The sequence below is a fragment of the Eptesicus fuscus genome, chromosome 3 (assembly GCF_027574615.1).
Source record: "Eptesicus fuscus isolate TK198812 chromosome 3, DD_ASM_mEF_20220401, whole genome shotgun sequence".
Taxonomy (NCBI): Eukaryota; Metazoa; Chordata; class Mammalia; order Chiroptera; family Vespertilionidae; genus Eptesicus; species Eptesicus fuscus.
The window spans coordinates 42,561,930-42,582,300 of NC_072475.1; the positions used below are offsets into that span (position 1 = coordinate 42,561,930).

General features: G+C 44.1%; 1 protein-coding gene across 1 annotated transcript; it reads left to right on the top strand.

Moving 5' to 3' along the window:
- The first annotated feature begins 13,942 nt into the window (after window positions 1-13,942).
- LOC103300637 (5-hydroxytryptamine receptor 3C-like) lies at window positions 13,943-19,657 on the top strand. The gene is made up of 9 exons (XM_008157510.3): window positions 13,943-14,009; window positions 15,284-15,450; window positions 16,533-16,577; window positions 17,278-17,387; window positions 17,654-17,823; window positions 18,156-18,316; window positions 18,658-18,862; window positions 19,076-19,291; window positions 19,397-19,657. Exons 1-9 carry the CDS (start codon window positions 13,943-13,945, stop codon window positions 19,597-19,599), a joined length of 1,344 nt encoding a protein of 447 aa, XP_008155732.2. The 3' UTR covers window positions 19,600-19,657.
- Window positions 19,658-20,371: the final 714 nt, after the last annotated feature.

A 20,371-nucleotide genomic window follows, 5' to 3' on the forward strand; every position in this document is an offset into this window, starting at 1 on the left:
CTTTCAGACACTTTCAGAGTTTAAAAGAATACAAAAGTCTCATTTGCAAGAAATTACTATAAAATAGTTATAATTGCAAAATATTTCTTTCATCAATCATTTCCATTTCACTTTCCTTTACCTCTCTCATTTCTAAAATTGCTCTTTGAAATAAATAATGTGTCATTTTTTAAATTCTGACAGATTCCTCTGATTTCACAAAATCAAACAGAGAGGGCCTTCTGAATATACTTGCTTGGAGGAGGGCCAGAAAGACAGTTAAGGACTTCAATTAGAGTTCAAGTTAAATAAATTGTCATGCAGCCACATGATGGAATGCTTTGTAGCCATTTAAAGTAAGAATATAGATCTATGTTAATAAACATGGAAACAGGTCCATGGTTATAAAGTGGAGAAAACAAGTTACAAGACAGTATGTATACATTATTTCTGTAGGAAAAAAAAGCAGAGAAATGCAGAGAAAAAGGTATGTATGTCTAAACACCAAAACATGAGCAAACTTTGTGCTGGAAAATGGGAGTGGGATTATGAGTGATTGCTATTTTCTTTTATATATTTAACTATATTTTCTTAACTGTTTTCAATGAACAAATATTCTTTTTTAGTATCAAAAATCATATTTTAAATGTTTAATTTTTTATTTTTCAATTACAGTTGACATATAATATTATATTAGTTTCAGATGTACAACCTGGTGATTAGACATTTACATAACTTACAAAATAATTCCTCCAATATTTCCAGTAGCTACTTGACACCATACTAATTATTACTATATTATTGACTATATTCCCTGTGCTGTATTTTACATACCAATGACTGTTCTGTAACTACGAATTTGTACTTTTTAATCCCTTCACTTTTTGACCCATCTTCTCCAACCCCTCTCTCATCTGGCAATTATCAAAATGTGCTCTGTATCTATGAATCTGTTTCTGTTCTGCTTGTTCATGTATTTTGTTTTTTAGATTCCACATATAAGTGAAATCATATGGCATTTATCTTTTCCTGTCTGACTTATATCACTCAGCACAATATCCTCTAGGTCCATTTATGTTGCTGCAGATGGCAAGATTTCATTGTTTTTATTTACTGCCTATCATTCAGAATCAAAGGACAGATAAAGAGCTTTCCAGACAAGAATAACTACGGAGTTCACCACCATCAAACTAGTATCACAAGAAATTTGAAAGTGTCTTCTTTAAGATAAAGAATGTTGTAGTAAAATATAGAAATGTTTAAAAATGCTTAAAGAATGTCTAAAAACGTTAGGAAGGTTTTGAAATGTTTCCTTGAAACTTCAAGTGTGACATTAAGGACACATTCCCCACTGCCCTGACGCATGTCTACCCCAGAGATAAGGATTTGAACTTCAGTTACTGACTCAGAGTGACTTGCCAAGATAACCATCTGTGTGAGTGATGCACTCTCCCTAGATAACCACATGTAGCCCCTCCCCTGTTTGAGATTAACATGTGTGCATTGACGTAATTCATTGATAGCCACCTGACCTGCTGCGGGTACGGAACAGGCTTTAAAAATAGATCCCAGCCAGCGGTGCTCGCCTGTCGAGACAGCCACAAAGGCACGTCCTTTTGTCAGTCCTGCCAGACAACAGAAGAACGGCTAGCACCTCCCTATCAGGACGCGACCGAGCTCTCGGGTGAGGAACGCCGGCCCCCCCAGCCCAGCTGCCCGACCCCAGAGGACAGCACCACCACCACCGGCATCTCCATTAAGCCTATACCCGCAGCATCAGGAACTTGTGTGGGTAATAAAGTGCTGTGTGATTTGCATCTGCATATGTTTCATGTGGTGTAATTCCTCCAGCAGTTAATTGAATTATTTTGCGTATGCTTAAAATCTAAGTTAAAGCTTCTGGTCTTTTTGGTCCTAAGCCTGCCTTTGGTCCTGCTTGCGTAGAGTAGCCTCTTTGCTAGCAACTACTTGAATGTCCCAACTCCTGAACTGTTAACGTTTATCAAAAGGGGCGCCTTAGATAAACACCCCAGATCCCTTCCCAGGATCTACTTGGGACAAAGAAGAAGAAAGATAAAAATATGAATAATAAAATGGCATGAAATACATATCTATCAACAATTAATTTAAATGCAAATAGCTTAAATGCTTCAATCAAAAGACATATGGTGACTGAATGTGCAACAGTGGGAAATTGTAACCCACCCCACCATTCTTTTGACATTGTTTCAGTAAAAGCTGACTCTGACTAATATGTAAATTGTAGATAAGCAGCGTGTTTGTATAAGAATACTAAGAACTAACTTCAGAAGATGCAGCCCCAACCTTCAGTCCAGGCGTCCTCAAACTACGGCCCGGCCCGCGGACCACATGCGGGTGTTTTTGCCGTTTTGTTTTTTTACTTCAAAATAAGATATGTGCAGTGTGCATAGGAATTTGTTCATAGTTTTTTTTAAACTATAGTCCGGCCCTCCAACGGTCTGAGGGACAGTGAACTGGCCCCCTGTTTAAAAAGTTTGAGAACCCCTGCTTTAGTCATCCCAGTTCCAGGAGATTTACTGACCTTAAACCATAGAACCAGGATGATGAAGACCAGAATGATGCACCCCAGACCATCACTTGACCAGTTTCAAGATCCTCATCAGAAAGAACTATGCTGGCCTGCATGTAGAGAACTTTTCAACCACCGCCCGCCCTTGATTTTTGTTCTGCTTTCCCTCTCCCTCCTTATAAAAACCTCTGCTTGCACTGAGATGTTAAGATGGGCTTTGTGACAGCGTCCATCTTCTCAAGATGCCTGCATTTGAATAAACCTCTTTCCTTTTTCACCAGCATCTGTTTCACGAATTTGGTTTTTCTGGTGGCAGGCAGCCACACTTGGGTTCCGGTTACAAATGGGTAACAAAACAAGATCCTTACATATGGTGTCTACAAGAGACTCACTTTGGATCAATAGACACACAGAGACTGGAAGTAAAGGATGGAAAAAGATATTTCATGAAAATGGAAATTGCCCATGCACCAAGAAGTTGCTGGTTCAATTCTGGGTCAGGGCACATGCCTGGGCAGGACACAGCCAATCAATGTTTCTTTCTCTCTCTCTCTCTCTCTCTCCCCTTCCTCTCTCTAAAAAATCAATAAAAACATATTTTTTAAAAAGAATAAGAAAATGGACGTGAAAAAAAAGAAGCTATAGTAGCAATACTTATATCTGACAAATAGACTTTAAAACAAACACTATAACAAGAGACAAGAAAGAACCTAGCAATTCCACTTCTGGATATTTATCCAAAGAAACCCAAAGCACCATTTAAAAGACATAGATATTAAAAAAAAAAAAAGACATATATATTCATATGTTTATTGCTGCATTATTTGCAATAGCCACGATTTGGAAGCAACCTAAGTGTCCATCAGCAGATGAACAGATAAAGAAGAAGTGGTACATATATACAATGGAATAAAACCCCCTATTTTTTATTTTTAAATTTTTATTGTTGAAAGTATTACGTAGGCCATCCTTTTTTTCCTCACTAAACTCTTCCAACCCATTCCTGGTCTCCTCCCTATTTTTTTAAAAAAAGAATTCCCTATTAATAGTACTTCACACCTTCATCAGCAGTTACTATCCTGGGGAGAATTTTAACAGCTAGCTGGGTACAAGGCCTTGATGACAGATAGAAATTGAAAGGGGAAGTAAAAGAATATATATATATATGAATTATATTTCAATTAGATGAATACATTTCAGGGATTTATTTACATTTCTGCCTCCCCTAAGAGGATGTGCTTTTCTAAAGATCAGGTACAAAGTCTCATTCTTTTTTATTTTTTTTAATCCTCACCCGAAGAAGTGGTACATATATACAATGAAATAAATTGATTTTTAGAGAGAGTGGAAGAGAGAGGGAAAGACAGAGAGAAATATCAATGTGAGAGAAACACATCGATTGGTTGCCTCTTGCATGCACCCCGACCGGGGCCCAGGGCTGGGGGTGGAGCCTGCAACCGAGATACGTGCCCTTGACCGGAATGGAACCAGGACCCTTCAGTCCTCAGGCCAAGGCTCTATCCACTAAGCAAAACTGGCTGTGGCGCTCATCCATTTTTATAGCTCAGTGTATGGCACCATGCTTAACACATCATAGGTGCTTAATACAGACTTGTTGAAGGGTTAACATATGAATGTATGCTAGCCAATCAAGAAGCACTATTTTAGAGGAAGAGGGAAAGGGGGAGAAAATGAGAGATATCTGTAATACTATCAACAATAAAAAATATATATATTTTAAAAAGAACCACTATTTGCCGACACCGGTTTGGCTCAGTGGATAGAGCGTCAGCCTGCGGACTCAAGGGTCCCAGGTTCGATTCCAGTCAAGGGCACGTACATTGGTTGTGGGCACATCCCCAGTAGGAGGTGTGCAGGAGGCAGCTGATCGATGTTTCTCTTTCATCGATGTTTCTAATGCTCTATCCCTCTCCCTTCCTCTCTGTAAAAAATAAATAAAATATATTTTAATAAAAATAAAAAGAACCACTATTTTTCTAGCTCTAGGTATAATCCATTTATCCCATCCTGGCATAGTTTATTTTATTTTTCCCTAACTAATGTGGAAAGTTAGCAGCCCCTTTTTATGTGTGAACTTAACTATCTTTGAGTTCTTATACCTGTTACTTATACACTAGTGAAGGCATTTCTGCTTATAGGTTCTCTTACAGGTTTCCTTTCCATCACTTGTAACATATTTCTCCTTCAGAAACTTGTTCTTGACTTTTGCAATAACTTAAAATGAAGAGTGGTTGCCACATAGTTGAGCCCTAACCGGTTTGGCTCAGTGGATAGAGCATCGGCCTGCGGACTCCAGGGTCCCAGGTTCGATTCCAGTCACTTGGTTGTGGGCACATACCCAGTAGGGAGTGTGCAGGAGGCAGCTGATCGATGTTTCTCTCTCATCGATGTTTCTAACTCTCTACCCCTCTCCCTTCATCTCTGTAAAAAATCAATAAGATATATTTTTTTTTAAAAAAGAGTGGTTGCCATATAGTTGAGAAATTTCAAATTTCTCAAGACCACATTGCACCATTTTCCCTTTCTCACCTCCACATTTATATTTCTCTAGATGTTATCTTGCCATATTTTTCCCATCTCATAGACATGTGACTAGGTTTTCTGTGCCAAGATTGTTATAATTGACAATGTCCTTTGCAAAAAACACAACCTGCTCATATGTTAGGTTTGAGGTGAGCCTTGTGGTCTAAAATATGAAGCAAAACAGAGTTTAGAGCCCTAACACAGATTATTTCACATATAATGCATGATTGTAGAAATCTATACAAAATAAGTAATATTTTTAAAATACACCATGAAGATGTTTCTTAACGTGTGTGGCTAGCTACCTTTCTCAGGGAACCACCAGAAAGGTTTGGAGCTTCTCACTAAGCAAGCATTATAAAGGCACAATTTAGCATGCAGAAGGTAAATGCAATTATGAAATGGGTCATTAAGATACTCCTCCTGAGAGTAATTGAGTAATTCTGCCAAGCTACCCAAAGCCAACATTTTCTCTTTTTTAAAAACATATTTTTATTGATTTCAGAGAGGAAGGGAGAAAGAGCTAGAAACATCAATGATGAGAGAGAATCATTGATTGGCTGCCTCCTGCATGCCCCCTATTGGGGATCGAGCCCACCACCCGGACATGTGCTCTTGACCGGAATCGAACCTGGGACCCTTCAGTCCACAGGCCGACGCTCTAACTGCTGAGCCAAACTGGCTAGGGCCAAAGCCAACATTTTCCATGCCCAGGTTTCACTTCCTCCCTGGCTACCTGTTCCACCCTGTTATTATGACCTTCGCTAGATACCAAAGGAGGAGTAATTCTACCTGCATACTTAATTCCTACTAAGTTAAGGCCACATCTCTTGCCAATTTCCTCATACTTGCTGATGAAAGATCTGCTTAGATTCCTAGTCTCAGCAATCTTGAGTTCACAAACTACTTTCCTTTTCATTCTTCTCTGCCTTACACTTTGCTCTGCATGTCTGTGGCCCTCTTAGGAGCTGGGTTCTTTGGGAGAGTAGCTGCATAATCTTGAGGATAAAAGAGGTCGCCCATGTTTCTGGTAACTACCCCACTTGCCACACAGCCAGCAAACCAGGTGCCCCATAACAGAAGACTGCCTGTCACCACCGGTCCCTGCAGCATGAAGGAACAGGCTGAGCGCACCTTGTTTTCAGTGCTGATGGGTGGGAGGTCAAAGACCTCTGCTCCTTCTGAACCCTCAGCAATTTAGTCTCTTCTTCTTCAGCATTGGTGATTGTACAAACAGCTCTAAGTTCGCACTAGTTTACTGCATGGATATAAGAGGGGCTTGTTCTTGGCATCAGTCTTAGCCAGTGGCTGAGTGGCATTCTTTAGTTTGATCTGAGGTTCTTGGGGTTCTACGCTGCGTATTTGGTTTTCCACTTCCTTGGCTGTGCCCCTTCTCTTCCTCCTTTGCCTCTGCCTTTTTGGCTTTGGCTCTCCATCTGCAGAAGCTTCTGGTTTCTGAGGGGGCTGAGGGGGGCTTGGGCAGTGGCTGTTTCTGTTTCTTTTGCTTATTCACACTACCAGTGGGTCTCCCCTTCTTCTTTCCTGAAGGGAAACCCTCTTGTTTGGGGAAATGGTCACTGGATCAGTCTCCTTCTCTTCAGCCTTGGAGTTTGCCTGAGGGGCTAGTACACCCACTGGAGGTACATTCTTTGAATCAGAAAATATTCAAGATGCTGTTCCACCTAAAGAACTATCTGGTCTCCCTAGATTACTCCCAGACTTCTGTGAGGTTCGGATGCCCTGGCACCAGGGGGTTCCTTTCCAGCAGTGACCAGGTCTGGGTGTGTCTCTGTCTTCACTTTGTGGTCCCCACTGCCACACCTCTCCTCTAAAGACCTCTCAAGGGGCATTTCTACATTCAACTCCTGGTTTGTTGGACAGACTGGGTCGGATACCACCCCACCTTTTCTCTTCTCCATCTCAGCATCCTGAGCAGCAACACTCCCACCTTCAGGAGGGCCACTTCAGAGACAGTATGTCATCCACGGCAACTATGTCTCCCTCAGTCTCTGCACTGTTTGAAGACACACTCCTAATATTTGGGGACCATGATCTTCTGAACTATAGCTTCCAATTTCAATCCCCATCCTTTCCATGGGGCAGTATTTTGGTCTTCGCAAGACTTGTGAGGTTTAGCAGCAGGGCAGTTTCTACTGTCTGGACTTGGAAGGTCCTTGGTGGGTTCCCTCTTAGGAATGGACTTGAAATCCTGTGTAGAGCTGAAACCAGTTTGGCTCAGTGGATAGAGCGTCGGCCTGCGGACTGAAAGGTCCCAGGTTCGATTCCAGTCAAGGGCATGTGCCTTGGTTGCGGGCACATCCCCAGTGGGGGGGGGTGCAGGAGGCAGCTGATCGATGTTTCTAGCTCTCTATCCCTCTCCCTTCCTCTCTGTAAAAAGTATATATATATATATATAAATCCTGTGTAGAAAGATGGGCATAAAATTAAATGCTTTATCAGCACCATCTTTTCATGGATGAAGGAGGTGTCTTTTCTCTGCAGTGTTACTGTTCTTCACATCCTGTGACTGTCTCTTACTGGGAATGGGAGAAATAAAAGAACAGACATGACCCCTCATGATTAAGGGGTTTTGAAAAAAATGTTTCTCTTGACCTGGAAGCCTCAGCATAACATTACTAGGTTTGGTGACTGTGTAGACTCAGCCAGGTCATGTCCATCAGTCTCTTGGGGTGGCCCATACATATTTTAATTGAGGATTCCTGGAGGGCTGCTGCTTTTGACTGGAGAGGTCTGCAGAGAAAGATCCCAACAAGATTCTTGCTCTAACTTCTAAAGTTCATAACCAATTTTCTATGCTGCCTCTTTAGTCACAATTACACTAAAAATGATTAACAAAAAAATAACTACCCTCTTATACATTTGTAGACTAAAAAGTATATTTCTAAATAACTCATAGTTCCAACAAATAAATCACTGAATTTTTTTAAAATTCCTACAATTGAAACTAGTACATATCAAATTGTCGGAGGTGAAATGTATAGCTTTAAATAAACATAGTATAAGGAAAGAAGGAAGGATACAAAGATTCTAGGAAATGTTAAAGCAATGCGCAGTAACAGATCAGTGGTCACCTGGCAATCAGAATGGAGTGGGGAAGGGCAAGAGAGAGCAATTCCAAAGGGACACATAGAAAATTTGGAGGATAATAGACTGTTTATTATCTTGATTGTGATGATGGTTTCACAGCTGTATACATTTATCAAAACTTGTCAGAGTGTAGTGTTGAAACAGCTTATTTTATATCAATTATACCTCAATATAACTGTTCTTAAAATGTGCCCATGGAGGAACCCTCCTGCATTGGTGGGACTGAAAATTGGTGCAGCCACTATGGAAAACAGTATGGAGGTGCCTCAAAAATTTAAAAATAAAACTACCTTATGGCCCAGCAATTCCACTTCTGGGTTTTTATCTGAAGAAATCCAAAACACTAATTTGAAAAGATATATGCACCCTATGTTCATTGCAGCATTATTTACAATAGCCAAGATACGGAAGCAACCTAAGTGCCCCCCCCCCCCCCCCCGCCACCCCGCAATAGACGATTAAATATAGAAGAGATGATACAACCCTGGCCAGTGTGGCTCAGTTGGTTGGAATGTTGTCATATTTAGTGAAAGTTTTTGGGTTTGATTCCAGGTCAGGGCACATACCTAGGTCGCGGGTTCAATCCCACATCAGGGCACCTAAGGAAGGCAACCAATTGATGTTCTCTCTCACATTAATGTTTCTCTCTCACTCTCTCCCTTCCATTCTCTCCAAAATCAATAAGCACATCCTCAGGTGAGGATTTTCTTTTTAAGGAAAATGTGGTACAGATATACAATGGAATATTAACCAGCCATAAAAAAAATAATAAAATCTTACCAATTGTGACAACATGGATGGACCAAGAGGGTATTGTACTAAGTGAAATGTCAGACAAAGAAAACCAAATACCATATGATTTCACTTATATGTGAAATCTAAAGAACAAAATAAATGAACAAACAGACTCATAGATACAGATAGTTGCCAGATGGGAAGGGGGTTGAGGGGCTGAGTGAAAAACATAAAGAACTTAAGAGTCCTGGCCGGTGTGCTCAGGGTTAGAGCATCGGCCCAGGCATCAGAAGGTCTCGGGTTCAATTCCCAGTCAAGGGCACATATCTCAGTTGCTGGTTCAATTCCCAGCCCCAGTAGGGTGTGTGCAGAGGCAACCAATCAATGTGTCTTTCTCACATCAGTGTTTCTCTCTCTCTCTCTCTCTCTCTCTCTCTCTCTCTCTCTCTCTCTCTCTCTCTCTCTCTCCCTTGCCTCCTTCCACTCTCTCTAAAAAAATCAATGGAAAAAATATCCTCAGGTAAGAATTAACAACAACAAAAGGTAAAGGGATTAAGAAGTACAAATTGGGTCTAGCTGGTGTGGCTCAGAGGTTGAGCATCGACCTATGAACCAAGAGGTCACCAGTTGGATTCCCAGTCAGGGCACATGCCTGGGTTGCAGGCTTGATCCCCCATAGGGGGCCTGCAGGAAGCAGCCAGTCAATGATTCTCTCTCATCATTGATGTTTCTATCTCTCTCTCCCTCTCCCTTCCTCTCTGACAATCAATAAAAATATATTTAAAAAAAAAGAAGTACAAATTGGTAGTTAAAAAATAGTCACAGGGATGTAAAGTACAGCACAGGGAATATAGCCAATACTATTGTAATAGCTATGTAGTGCCAGGTGGATACTAGAATTATCAGGTGACCACTTCAAAAATTACATAAATATCTAACCACTATGCTATATCCCTGAAACTAGTATAAAATATTTAATGTTAATTGTAATGAAAAATAAAATAAATAAAATATGCCCATGATGAAAAAAACTTAAACATTATATAACAATGTAAAATGAAAAGTTAAAGTCCTTCTACATACCCCACCTACAACTACTAATGTCTTTGAAGTCTTCCACAAGGGCCTTCACAAGCATATTCATCTCTCTTTCCTCCAAATAGATAACTGTCCTGAATTGTGCATTTATTATTCTCTTACTTTTTGTTTTACTGCATATGCATGAATTTTAAACAATATATTGTTTAAATATGTATACTTTAGAATACACACACATTATGTAATATCATACTTCATATATTTTGCAGCTTGTTTTTATCATTCAATATTATGCTCTTAAGGGTGAAAAAGATGAAGGGATTAAACAAACAAAACAAAAAACAAAAAAAACCCTCATAGAGAGGACCAAGATGGCGGCATAGGGCGGACGCCTGATTGTTGCCTACCACAACAATTTTGAAACTACAACTGGAAAACAGAGCAGACACCATCCAGAACCACCGGAGGGCTGGCTGAGCGGATGCTCTACAACTAGAATAAAAGAGAGGGGGACGCGGGATGATGCTGATGCCGGTGACCCAAAGACCACACTTTAAGAACTACGGCTCTGGCGACACAATGGCGGCGTGGAACGTGCTCGGCGCCGTTCCCCCTGCGGTCTCTGGCTGAGGGGAAGGCTCCGCTCGCTGCCGAGCAAGGACAGACGAGCCCCTGGGGGACATGGGGTGGGAGACTCCGCGCTTGCTGACCTCCGAGTCCTTCGAGAATCTCTGCGCCCTGGAAGCGGCCAGGTGCGCAAGCCCGGACCGGCCGCCGCTGCAGACCCAAGCGCCGTTGCAGCAACCTCAGACCAGCCCGCCACCGCGCACCGCACTGGAGCTTCGCCGAGCCCGCCGCCCAGCGAGTTCCGCAGCAGCCGCCCTGGAGCTCTGAGAAAATGCCCGGAGGAATTGCTGAGAGGGAATTGACCGATGGGAGTTGGGATCGGGAATACGAGGCCCCGCTGGGTCCCGGATCCAGGAGCGCTCGCCTGGCGACCAGCCACCGCTGCAGACCCGAGCGTCGTCGCAGCAACCTTGGACCAGCCCGCCGCCGCACACCGGGCACACCGGAGCTTCGCCAAGCCCGCCACCCAGCGAGTTCCGCGGCAGCCGCCCCGGAGCTTTGAGAAAATGGCTGAAGGAATTGCTGAGAGAGAATTGACCGACAGGAATTGGGATCAAGAAGACGAAGCCCCGCTGGGTCCCGGGTCTGGGTGAGGCCGTGCGCCCCTGGGTCCAGGCAAGGCTGGGACCCGGGTCCGGGTGAGGCTGGGTCCCAGGTCCGGGCGAAGCCGTGCGCCCCTGGGTCCAGGTGAGGCCACGCGCCCCTGGGTCTGGGTGAGGCCGCACGCCCCTGGGTCCGGGTGAGGCCGCGCGTCCCTGGGTCTGGGTGAGGCCACGCGCCCCCGGGCCCGGGTGAGGCCGCGCGCCCCTGGGTCCGGGAGAGGCCACGCACCCCTGCATCCGGGTGAGGCTGGGTCCTGGGCCCGGGTGAGGCCACACGCCCCCGGGTCCGGGTGAGACCGCGCATCCCTGGGTCTGGGTGAGGCCACGCTCCTGGGTCCAGGCGAGACCAAACCAGAGGGAGTCGGACCTGCATTACCACCATTTGTCCACCATCCAGAACTGAAAAGTCAGTGCTGACATGTACACATAAGGAACTGGTGGACATTGAAATTGTGTCTCAAAAGAACTGTTGGTCCAGGAAGAAACTACAGACTGATTCATTTGCCTGTCAGCATAACTATTATTGCTCGTCTCACATTCGGTTCTTATAAGTATATTTCTAGTAACACATGATCTCACTCATCTAGGGGAAATGATGAACAACATAGACTGATGAACAAGAACAGACCCAGAAACAAGGAGGCATCAATCGGACTGTCAGGCCTCAGAGGGAGGGTAGGAGAGGGTGGGGTAGGGGGAAGAGATCAACCAAAGGACTTGTGTGCATGCATACAAGCCTAACCAATGGTTAAGGACAACAGGGGGGTGGGGGCATCCGTGGAGAGGGGTGTGGGATGGAAATGGGGGGATGAGGACAAATATGTGACACCTTAATCAATAAAGAAATTTTAAAAAAACCCTCATAGACACACACAACAGTATGGTGATTGCCAGAGGGAAAGGGGTAGGGAGAGGTAGAAGAGGAGGATATAGGGGGGATAAATGGTGATGGAAGGAGACTTGACTTGGGATGGTGATACACAATGCAGTACACAGATGATGTATTATAGAATTGTACACCTGAAACCTATATATGGAATATTAGCCAGCCATAAAAAAAATCTTACCAACTGTGACAACATGGATGGACCTTCGCTAGATACCAAAAGAGGAGTAATTCTACTTGCTTACTTAATTTAGTGGTTAATTTTATTAACCAGTGTCACCCAAATAAATTCAATAACAAAGAAAAAATATATTATGCTCTTGAGTTGAACCATGTTGATGGGTACAGTTAATTAAGCTCTTTGTTGCATAATATTCCATTACATAATTCTGCACTAATATACATGTGGTTATTGAACTTTTGACATATAGCTATTGTGAAAAAAAATGTTGCTATTGTGACTGGGGAACTTAATTTTTAATTTTAGTTAATTTAAATTTTAATAGCCACATAGGACCAGCAGTGCAGTGCTAGAATATACCCAGGAGAAAAATTCATTGGGTCTTATGATTTATACATCTTTTATTTTAAGAGACCATGATAAATTGTTTTCCAAAATGTTTTACTCCCACCCACAGTGCATAGGAGTTCCTGAGGCTCTACAGCCTCACCAACACTTCTATTGTCAATGAAATGAGTGTGAATCAGAACCATCTGGGAGCTTTTACTTATTTTTTAAATATTTTTTATTGATTTTTAGAGAGTAGAGGAAGGGAGAGGGAAAGAGAGATAGAAACATCAATGAGAAAGGAACTCATCAATTGGCTGCCTTCTGCACGGCCCTACTGGGGATTGAGCCTGCAACCGAGGCATATGCCCTTGACTGGAATAGGACCTGGGGCGTTTTAGTCCACCGGCCAACACTCTAGCCACTGAGCCAAACTGGCTAGGGCTTTTAAACACACACACCTCTATAGGTGTGGGAAGATATGAGTGCAAGTATTTTCAAAAAGCTCATCAAATGATTTTTTATTTCCACACATTCCCTGGTAGCCTCAGGGCTGTAGGCTTTTGGAAACATTAGATAAGGAAGGGTAAGCAGGATAGTTCTGTTTTAGGAGAATGGCAAAATGAAGAATTAGACTGGGAGGGGGTGGACTAACTATCTGGAAGACACCTGATGAATAAGCTATTCTAATAGTGCAAACAAGGGATGATGCAGACCCAAACTATGGTGCTAACTGTGGAGACAGAGATCTGTCAGTCAGGTTTATATAACAAAAAAAGGATCTTAATTTCTCAATCAAGCTACTTACCTCAATATTGACAATAATCACTAATGTCCACAATTGGACAAAGGATGCATTTCTAGAGCTTTGTTACTCTGCAACAAAGAGTTTCATTAACTTCACTTTACCCATCAACACAATAATTTCAGGTTCTTGCCTTCCGAAATTAGCAGGTCCCTGCATAACTATCCCTCTCTCAAGGTTCCATGCACGTTCTCTGAGGCACAGTAACTTCCAGAAGGACCTCATGAGGCCTTTATCAATGGCCTCACCTGCCCCATCTCTCAAGTCACCCATTTTCCTTAAAAAATACTTGGAACTCAGATGTAAAACCACTCATCTAGACAAGGTTGCTAAACCTTAGCCTAACTTCTTCCCTTCCTGGAGCCCAGAAGACATACCTGAACAGGGGCAAAGCAGGACACTCTATCGTGACCTCTCTGGCCACAGCCTCTCACCAGGGAGTGGTCACCTGTCATGAGCAGTATTCAAAACCAGGAACCGAGGTGTGGTCTGAGCTCCTTTAAGCTCAAGGGTTTGGGGGCTCCTGGTGAGTCCCCACAGAAGAGTTCAGAAGAGGAGGATGGAAAGGGGGTGGTCCGGTAGGGGGGGACTCCTACTTTGCCTCACTGCCAGCCTTCTGCTTCAAGGTAAGATGGGCAAGAATAGGGAAAGATGGGAATGTTTTCTGGGAAAAATCCAGAAACTCGCTCATTCTCCAGAACTAGTAGAGTGCATCTAAAATAATTGAGTTAAACATTTCCTTTCTTTGTAGTATGTATGTTTTGGTTTTCTTTGGGGATAGATGAAAAACGCATTTCACTGATCGGTAAACACAGCCCCTCTCTCATTTGCCTGTATAGGTAGCTAGCAACCAAACTGTCTGTCCTACCATTTTATCACCTATCCAATTCCACCCCTTTATACTGTCCAACTTCTCCTTTCTACCAAGATATAATATAGTAGGTATGAGCAGGGTAGCTTGGTCCTATTAACATGGGAAGGTCTTGTAGAAGAGGTATATGGAGGGAAGAGGAGAACTTTTGCTTCCCTCTTTCTCCTTAGTCTGGATATGTGCCTTATGAGTGAACTGGTCTGGTGAGATAGCGACAGGGGCATGGGAAAGAACTTGCTGAGCAATAGTACAGGAATAACCATGGAGCCATCTAGGATTGGGGTGCAGGTGAGGTGGGCAGAAAGGCTTTTACAGTTTATTGTATAGCTTCACAAACCACATGGTGAATGATCAAAGATATCTTCTCAAGATGGTGATGATGAAAATGGCACCCACAGATCTTAGAGGAAGTCGCTGAATTTGAGCAGGGCACAGAGCACAGCACACAGCGGGCAGTCAATAAATTCACATTGAATAAAACGTCCTTAAGCCTCCGCATATGTCACATCATGCTCATGTTTAAGTCTCTCCAAACTTTTCCTTTCAAGTAAGTGGGGAAACATGAAAGTGGGAAGGGAAAATTGAGAAGATGTTAGGGAAATTTTGGCCAGTGACTATGAGGAAGAATCATAAGAGAGCTAGAGAGAAAAAAGTATGGCCAAACAAGAGCCAAAACTTTAAGTGCATCTAAAGATTGCAACTATGAAAGGAATAAGACTCCCCGGAGAGTCTGTTTGCATACAAATTTGGGTAGACTTTTTATACAGGAGCAAAAAGAAAGGTCTGAGCTCCGAGCCCTTAAAGGTCAGCTTACCACATCAGTTTCTGCCATTTGCCTACCAAACCAGCCTATCCTCCCAGCCCCGGCAGGAAGAACGTGGCCTTTGAGAAGGAGGGGCTCACATGCCTCACCCCATGTCTACATGTTTATCTCTGCAGAGAGGCTCTCAGACCCTAGCCCGGGCATTCCTCTCACTTAGGAAACACAAAAGCCCTATCCCCATCTCACAAGGTCTCTGCTCTCTACAGGAAGGGCGAACACTTTCACCATCAATTGCTCAGGTTTTGATCAGCATGGGGTGGACCCTCTTGCCTTCCGAACTGTATTTAAACAGAAGAACTTCCGTCCAGTCATCAATTATAGCATCCCTACTCAGGTCAACATCTCCTTCACTCTGTCTGCCATCCTGGAAGTGGTAAGTTCTGACAACATTTTTTTCCATAGGCTGCTAATAGGGAACAAAGTGTCTTAACCCTGTTAACCCAATGTTGCACTGGTCCAGTGGTGAGCAATGAGTCCCCTGAATGGATGTTGTACAAATTAGATGTTCATCCTATGGGATGGAGATACACGAAGGGGAATGCTGCAGTGACATTTCTGCAGGGAACACTTGTCCTTGAGTCCTGCCCTTATGGGGATACTAGAGGCCCGGTGCATGAAATTCATGCACGGGGGCGGGGGGGTGTCCCTCAGCCCAACCTGCACCCTCTCCAATCTGGGACCCCTAGAGGGATGTCCAACTGTCCCATTGGGATCGGGCCTAAACGGGCAGTCGGACATCCCTCTCACAATCCAGGACTGCTGGCTCCCAACTGCTTGCCTGCCTGCCTTCCTGATTGCCCCTAACCACTTCTGCCTCCCAGCCTGATCACCCCCTAACCACTCCCCTGCCAGCCTGATTGATGCCTAACTGCTCCCCTGCCAGCCTGTTTGCCCCTAACTGCCCTCCCCTGCAGGCCTGGTCACCCCCAACTGCTCTCCCCTGCAGGCCTGAGTCCCCCCAACTGCCCTACCCTGCAGGCCCGGTTGCCCCCAACTTCCCTCTTCTGCCGGCCTGGTCACCCCTAACTGTCTTCCCCTGCAGGCTTGATCGCCCCCAAGTCCCCTCCCTTGCAGGCCTGGTCCCTCCCAACTGCCCTCTCCTTCTGGCCATCCTGTGGTGGCCATCTTGTGTCCACATGGGGGCAGGATCTTTGACCACATGGGGGCAGCCATCTTGTGTGTTGGAGTGATGGTCAATCTGCATATTACTCTTTTATTAGATAAGATTCTATAAAAAACATATTTCCAGTGAGTCCCCATGCTGTTTTCCCCCTATACTTTTCCTTCAGCCTACATTTTTCTGACCTACCTTTCATTTGGAACTTGTGAATGAGAAGCTGAACTGTCACATAGGACCACTTAGGAAACAAAGGGAGGAGATAGACTAGGACCTGATTTTGTATCATTAATCATCCTAAAATTAATGTGTGTTTTTTTATTTGTTTGTTTGGTCAGGATGCACAACTTCAGCTGCTGACATCATTTCTGTGGTTAGATTTGGTATGTAACTTCTGCTTTCTTCTCTCTTTCTCCTTCCCTTTTTTTCTGGCTTTGTTGCAAAAATCACATTTGTTGCAATTGACAGTGCCCAAAGGCATAGACACATCCAACCAGAACGGGGCCAATGCTGATGAAAAATAGTTTTCTGGGCTGCCAATCAAAGACAGATGGAAAATACAGGAAGAAGGACAATACAGTTGGAAGCCTCCGTGGAAGTTTCAGGGCCCAAATGTATCTAACACCCAGCTTAAGATTTCCCTTAGTGGAAAGTGAAATCCAGTAAGACTTTGTTAATTAGAGAAGGGGAGGCATTATCGTGAGGATAAGAAGACAAATCAGAGTTCAAAATGAGCTCAGAAAAGCAGCATGCATAACAACGTGCATAGTATGATTCTATCTGCATAAATAAAAATAATGCTGGAATATGTATTATTTTTTTTCTAGAATGATACACAAGAAACTGTTAATAATGGAACTGAGTTGGGTACATGGACTGAGTTGGAGTGTTGAGGAGGGAGAAGACTTCTTTTTATATTATAACTTTCTGGAATGGTTGAATTTTTTCATATATCCTTAGTACATACATTTAGAAAATATACATACATATGTATATATTTTTAAGGGAGTGGAAGGGCAGGAGATGCTGACATAACTAGCTCCAGGTTCCAGCCATACCATCCCTCTGTGTCTTGTGCTCTAGACCTGGAATAACCCATTCATCAGCTGGGACCCAGAAGAATGTGGTCATATCAATCAACTCACCGTGACAACTGAGAACCTGTGGCTCCCAGACATCTTCATTGTGGAATCGTGGGTATCAGGGAGGGAAAACCCTTCTGCAAGGAGAAGACCAGGGTAGTGCAGGGCAAACCCATTCTGTGGGGCCACTAAAAATGGGTTTTGGAGAGGAGCACAATCACAGCTTGCTAATTTCTCCCCTAGAAATTGGAAAGTGGTGGGCACAAAAGATGGCAGAGTGGCCATAATAAGCAACGTTGGGAAGCCCTACCTTAAGAGAGAAACTTAAACTGGTGTGTAACCCAGAGCATTTCCCTCCCTCCCCTCCTGCTACCTAGCATGGATATGGATCAGACCATGGAAGGCCTCTCTGCATATGTGACTAGTGACGGTCACATTGTATATAGCAAACCAATGCGGGTGACCAGCATCTGTAGACTGGACATCTTCTACTTCCCCTTTGACCAGCAGAACTGCACGTTCACTTTTAGCTCTTTCCTCTACACAGGTGAGTGGCAGTAGAGGTTCTGGTTTGAGGTAAAATGAGATCAACCAGTGGGGCAACAAAAAAGTACACATAAGCAAAGTCATTTTTATGCATAAAAAGGGACAGTTGAGTATTTGCTAGTTGGGGAGGATCTGGATGGTGGGGTGGGGAACTTAGGCTGGGACAAGACTTCCTGAGAAAGCCCAGAATCAAAAACAGGCAATTGAGCAGCAAGGAAGTGATGTTATAGGGCAGTCTGAAAGAGGTAGCTAAAACAGTTTTCTAATTCATCTCGGAGCCCTGCCCAAGTCGGGACTGAAAGTATGTTGAATGAACGTTTGTCTCCCTTGCAGTGGAAAACATGTTGCTGGGCATGGAAAAGGAAGTGTGGGAGATAGCGGATACCTCGCGTGACATTGTCAGCACACACGGGCAGTGGGAGCTCCTGGGCATCAACAAGGCCAACCCAAAGATGTCTGTGGGCTCTAGTCTCTTTGACCAGATCATGTTCTATGTAAGCCCAGAGATTTAGGAAGGGATATCCATCCCCCAGACCTCCATCATGGGATCTCTTGCTTCTTGCCCCAAGACCAGAAAGGCCCTGGGCACCATAACTTTCATTCTTCCTCTCTCCTGAGTCCCCCAAAGCAGTCCCTTTTTCTTAACCTGTCAGCTCTGGCCTTGGTTTTCTTTGGTGGGCATGGGGGAGTCTTGTTAGTCATATATAAGCTGCTCCTCGTCATTCAGCCCCAGAAGTAGCCCTTGTTGTGAGGAGGACACCAATAAAGGAAGGGGCTGGAGCCATCCTTAGGTCTCCTAGCTTCACCTGGCTCTCTGCTCTCTCCTCCCCACCAGGTGGCCATCAGGCGCAGATCCAGACGCTATGTCATAAACCTTCTGGTGCCCAGTAGCTTTCTGATGGTCATTGATGCCCTCAGCTTCTTCCTGCCAGCAGAAAGCGAGAATCGTGCTCCATTCAAGATAACCCTTCTGCTGGGCTACAATGTCTTCCTGCTCATGATGAATAAACTACTCCCTGCCAGTGGCACCCCCCTCATCAGTATGCATCCCTCACCCAACTATTGGGTAATGAGAAGAAGAAAAAAAGGAGACAGGGTAGGCAGGTGACCTGGCTAGACCTGCTGAGCAGATAAGGCAAAAAGGAGGAAGAAATCATCCTAGAAAAGGCTCTCTGTGTGAGACAGAGAAAAGGAGGGAGGGAGAGGTCCTTCTGGACCTGCCTCACTCTGGCGTGCTCTCACCCCCACCCTAGGTGTCTACTTTGCCCTGTGCCTGTCACTGATGGTGGTCAGCTTGCTGGAGACCATCTTTATCACCTACTTGCTGCACCTGGCCAACACCCAGCCCCCACCCATGCCCGGTTGGCTCCACTCTCTGCTCCACTACTGCACCAGCCCAAAGATACTCTGCCCCACTGCACTCTGGAAGGAGAATGTGGGCCCAGGACTCTCCCCAACCCACCTGCCTGGTAAGAGAAGTCACACTGCCCACACTCTCTGAACTTTCGCAACCGCTCATTTCTCTAATCATATTTCCATCCCACTTCATGGCTAAGTCTCTGACCTCTCCGCAGGCCTGACACAGCCCAGGGAGTTGGTAGGGAAGAATCTGGAGCCCAGAGAGGCAGAGCTAACTGGGGGCTCAAGAATGACAAAGACCCAGCTAACTGACCTGTGGGTACAGTTCAGCCACATGATGGACACCTTCCTCTTTCGCCTCTACCTGCTCTTCTTGGCCTCCACAATCATCACAGTCATCGTCCTCTGGAATTCCTAGGAGCTGAGATCTAATGTACCAGAGAACCTTCAGCCTCAATGACCACCTCAGACCCCGCTCTTCTGCACACGCAGTCCCTGCTCCAGCCCTCCCTGGGCTTAAAGAGAATCACTGCTACTTTCTCAGAAACAAGAAATACCACACACACACACCTACAGCCAGTTTTGCTCAATGGATAGAGCATCAGCCTTGTGACTGAAGGGTCCCATGTTCGATTTCGGTCATAGGCACATGCCCCGGGTTGTGGGCTCGATCCCTAGTGGGGAGCATGCAGGAGGCAGCCAATCAATGATTCTCTCTCATCATTGATGTTTCTATCTTTCTCTCCCTCTCCCTTCCTCTCTGAAATCAACAAAAATATATTAAATTTTTAAAAAAAGAAATAGCATGGAATGGAAAATGGTACAGATACTTTAAAAAACAGTTTGGCAGCTCCTCAAGTGTTGAACATAGAGTTACTATATAACCTAGCAATGCCATTCCCACATATAAATCCAAAAGAAATAAAGACATATGCTCACACAAAAATTTGTACTCAAATGTTCATAGCAGCATTATTCATAATAGCTAAAAAGAAAAAAGAAGTGGAAACAAACCAAATATCTATTAACTGATGAATGGAAATAAAATGTGATCTATCCATACAATGGGATATTATTTGGCCATTAAAAGAAATGAAGCATTGATACATGCTGCAACATGGATGAACCTTGAAAACATGAAAAAAAAAATCTGGTCACAAAAGACTACATATTGTATAATCCCACTTACA

Bases quoted from the DNA above. Each gene is read 5' to 3' on its own strand.
- LOC103300637 (XM_008157510.3), top strand. From the start codon at position 13,943: ATGGAAAGGGGGTGGTCCGGTAGGGGGGGACTCCTACTTTGCCTCACT. The intron at 17,824-18,155 runs GTGAGTGGCAGT...TCTCCCTTGCAG, and splicing joins TAGCTCTTTCCTCTACACAG to TGGAAAACATGTTGCTGGGC. The intron at 18,317-18,657 runs GTAAGCCCAGAG...CCTCCCCACCAG, and splicing joins TTGACCAGATCATGTTCTAT to GTGGCCATCAGGCGCAGATC.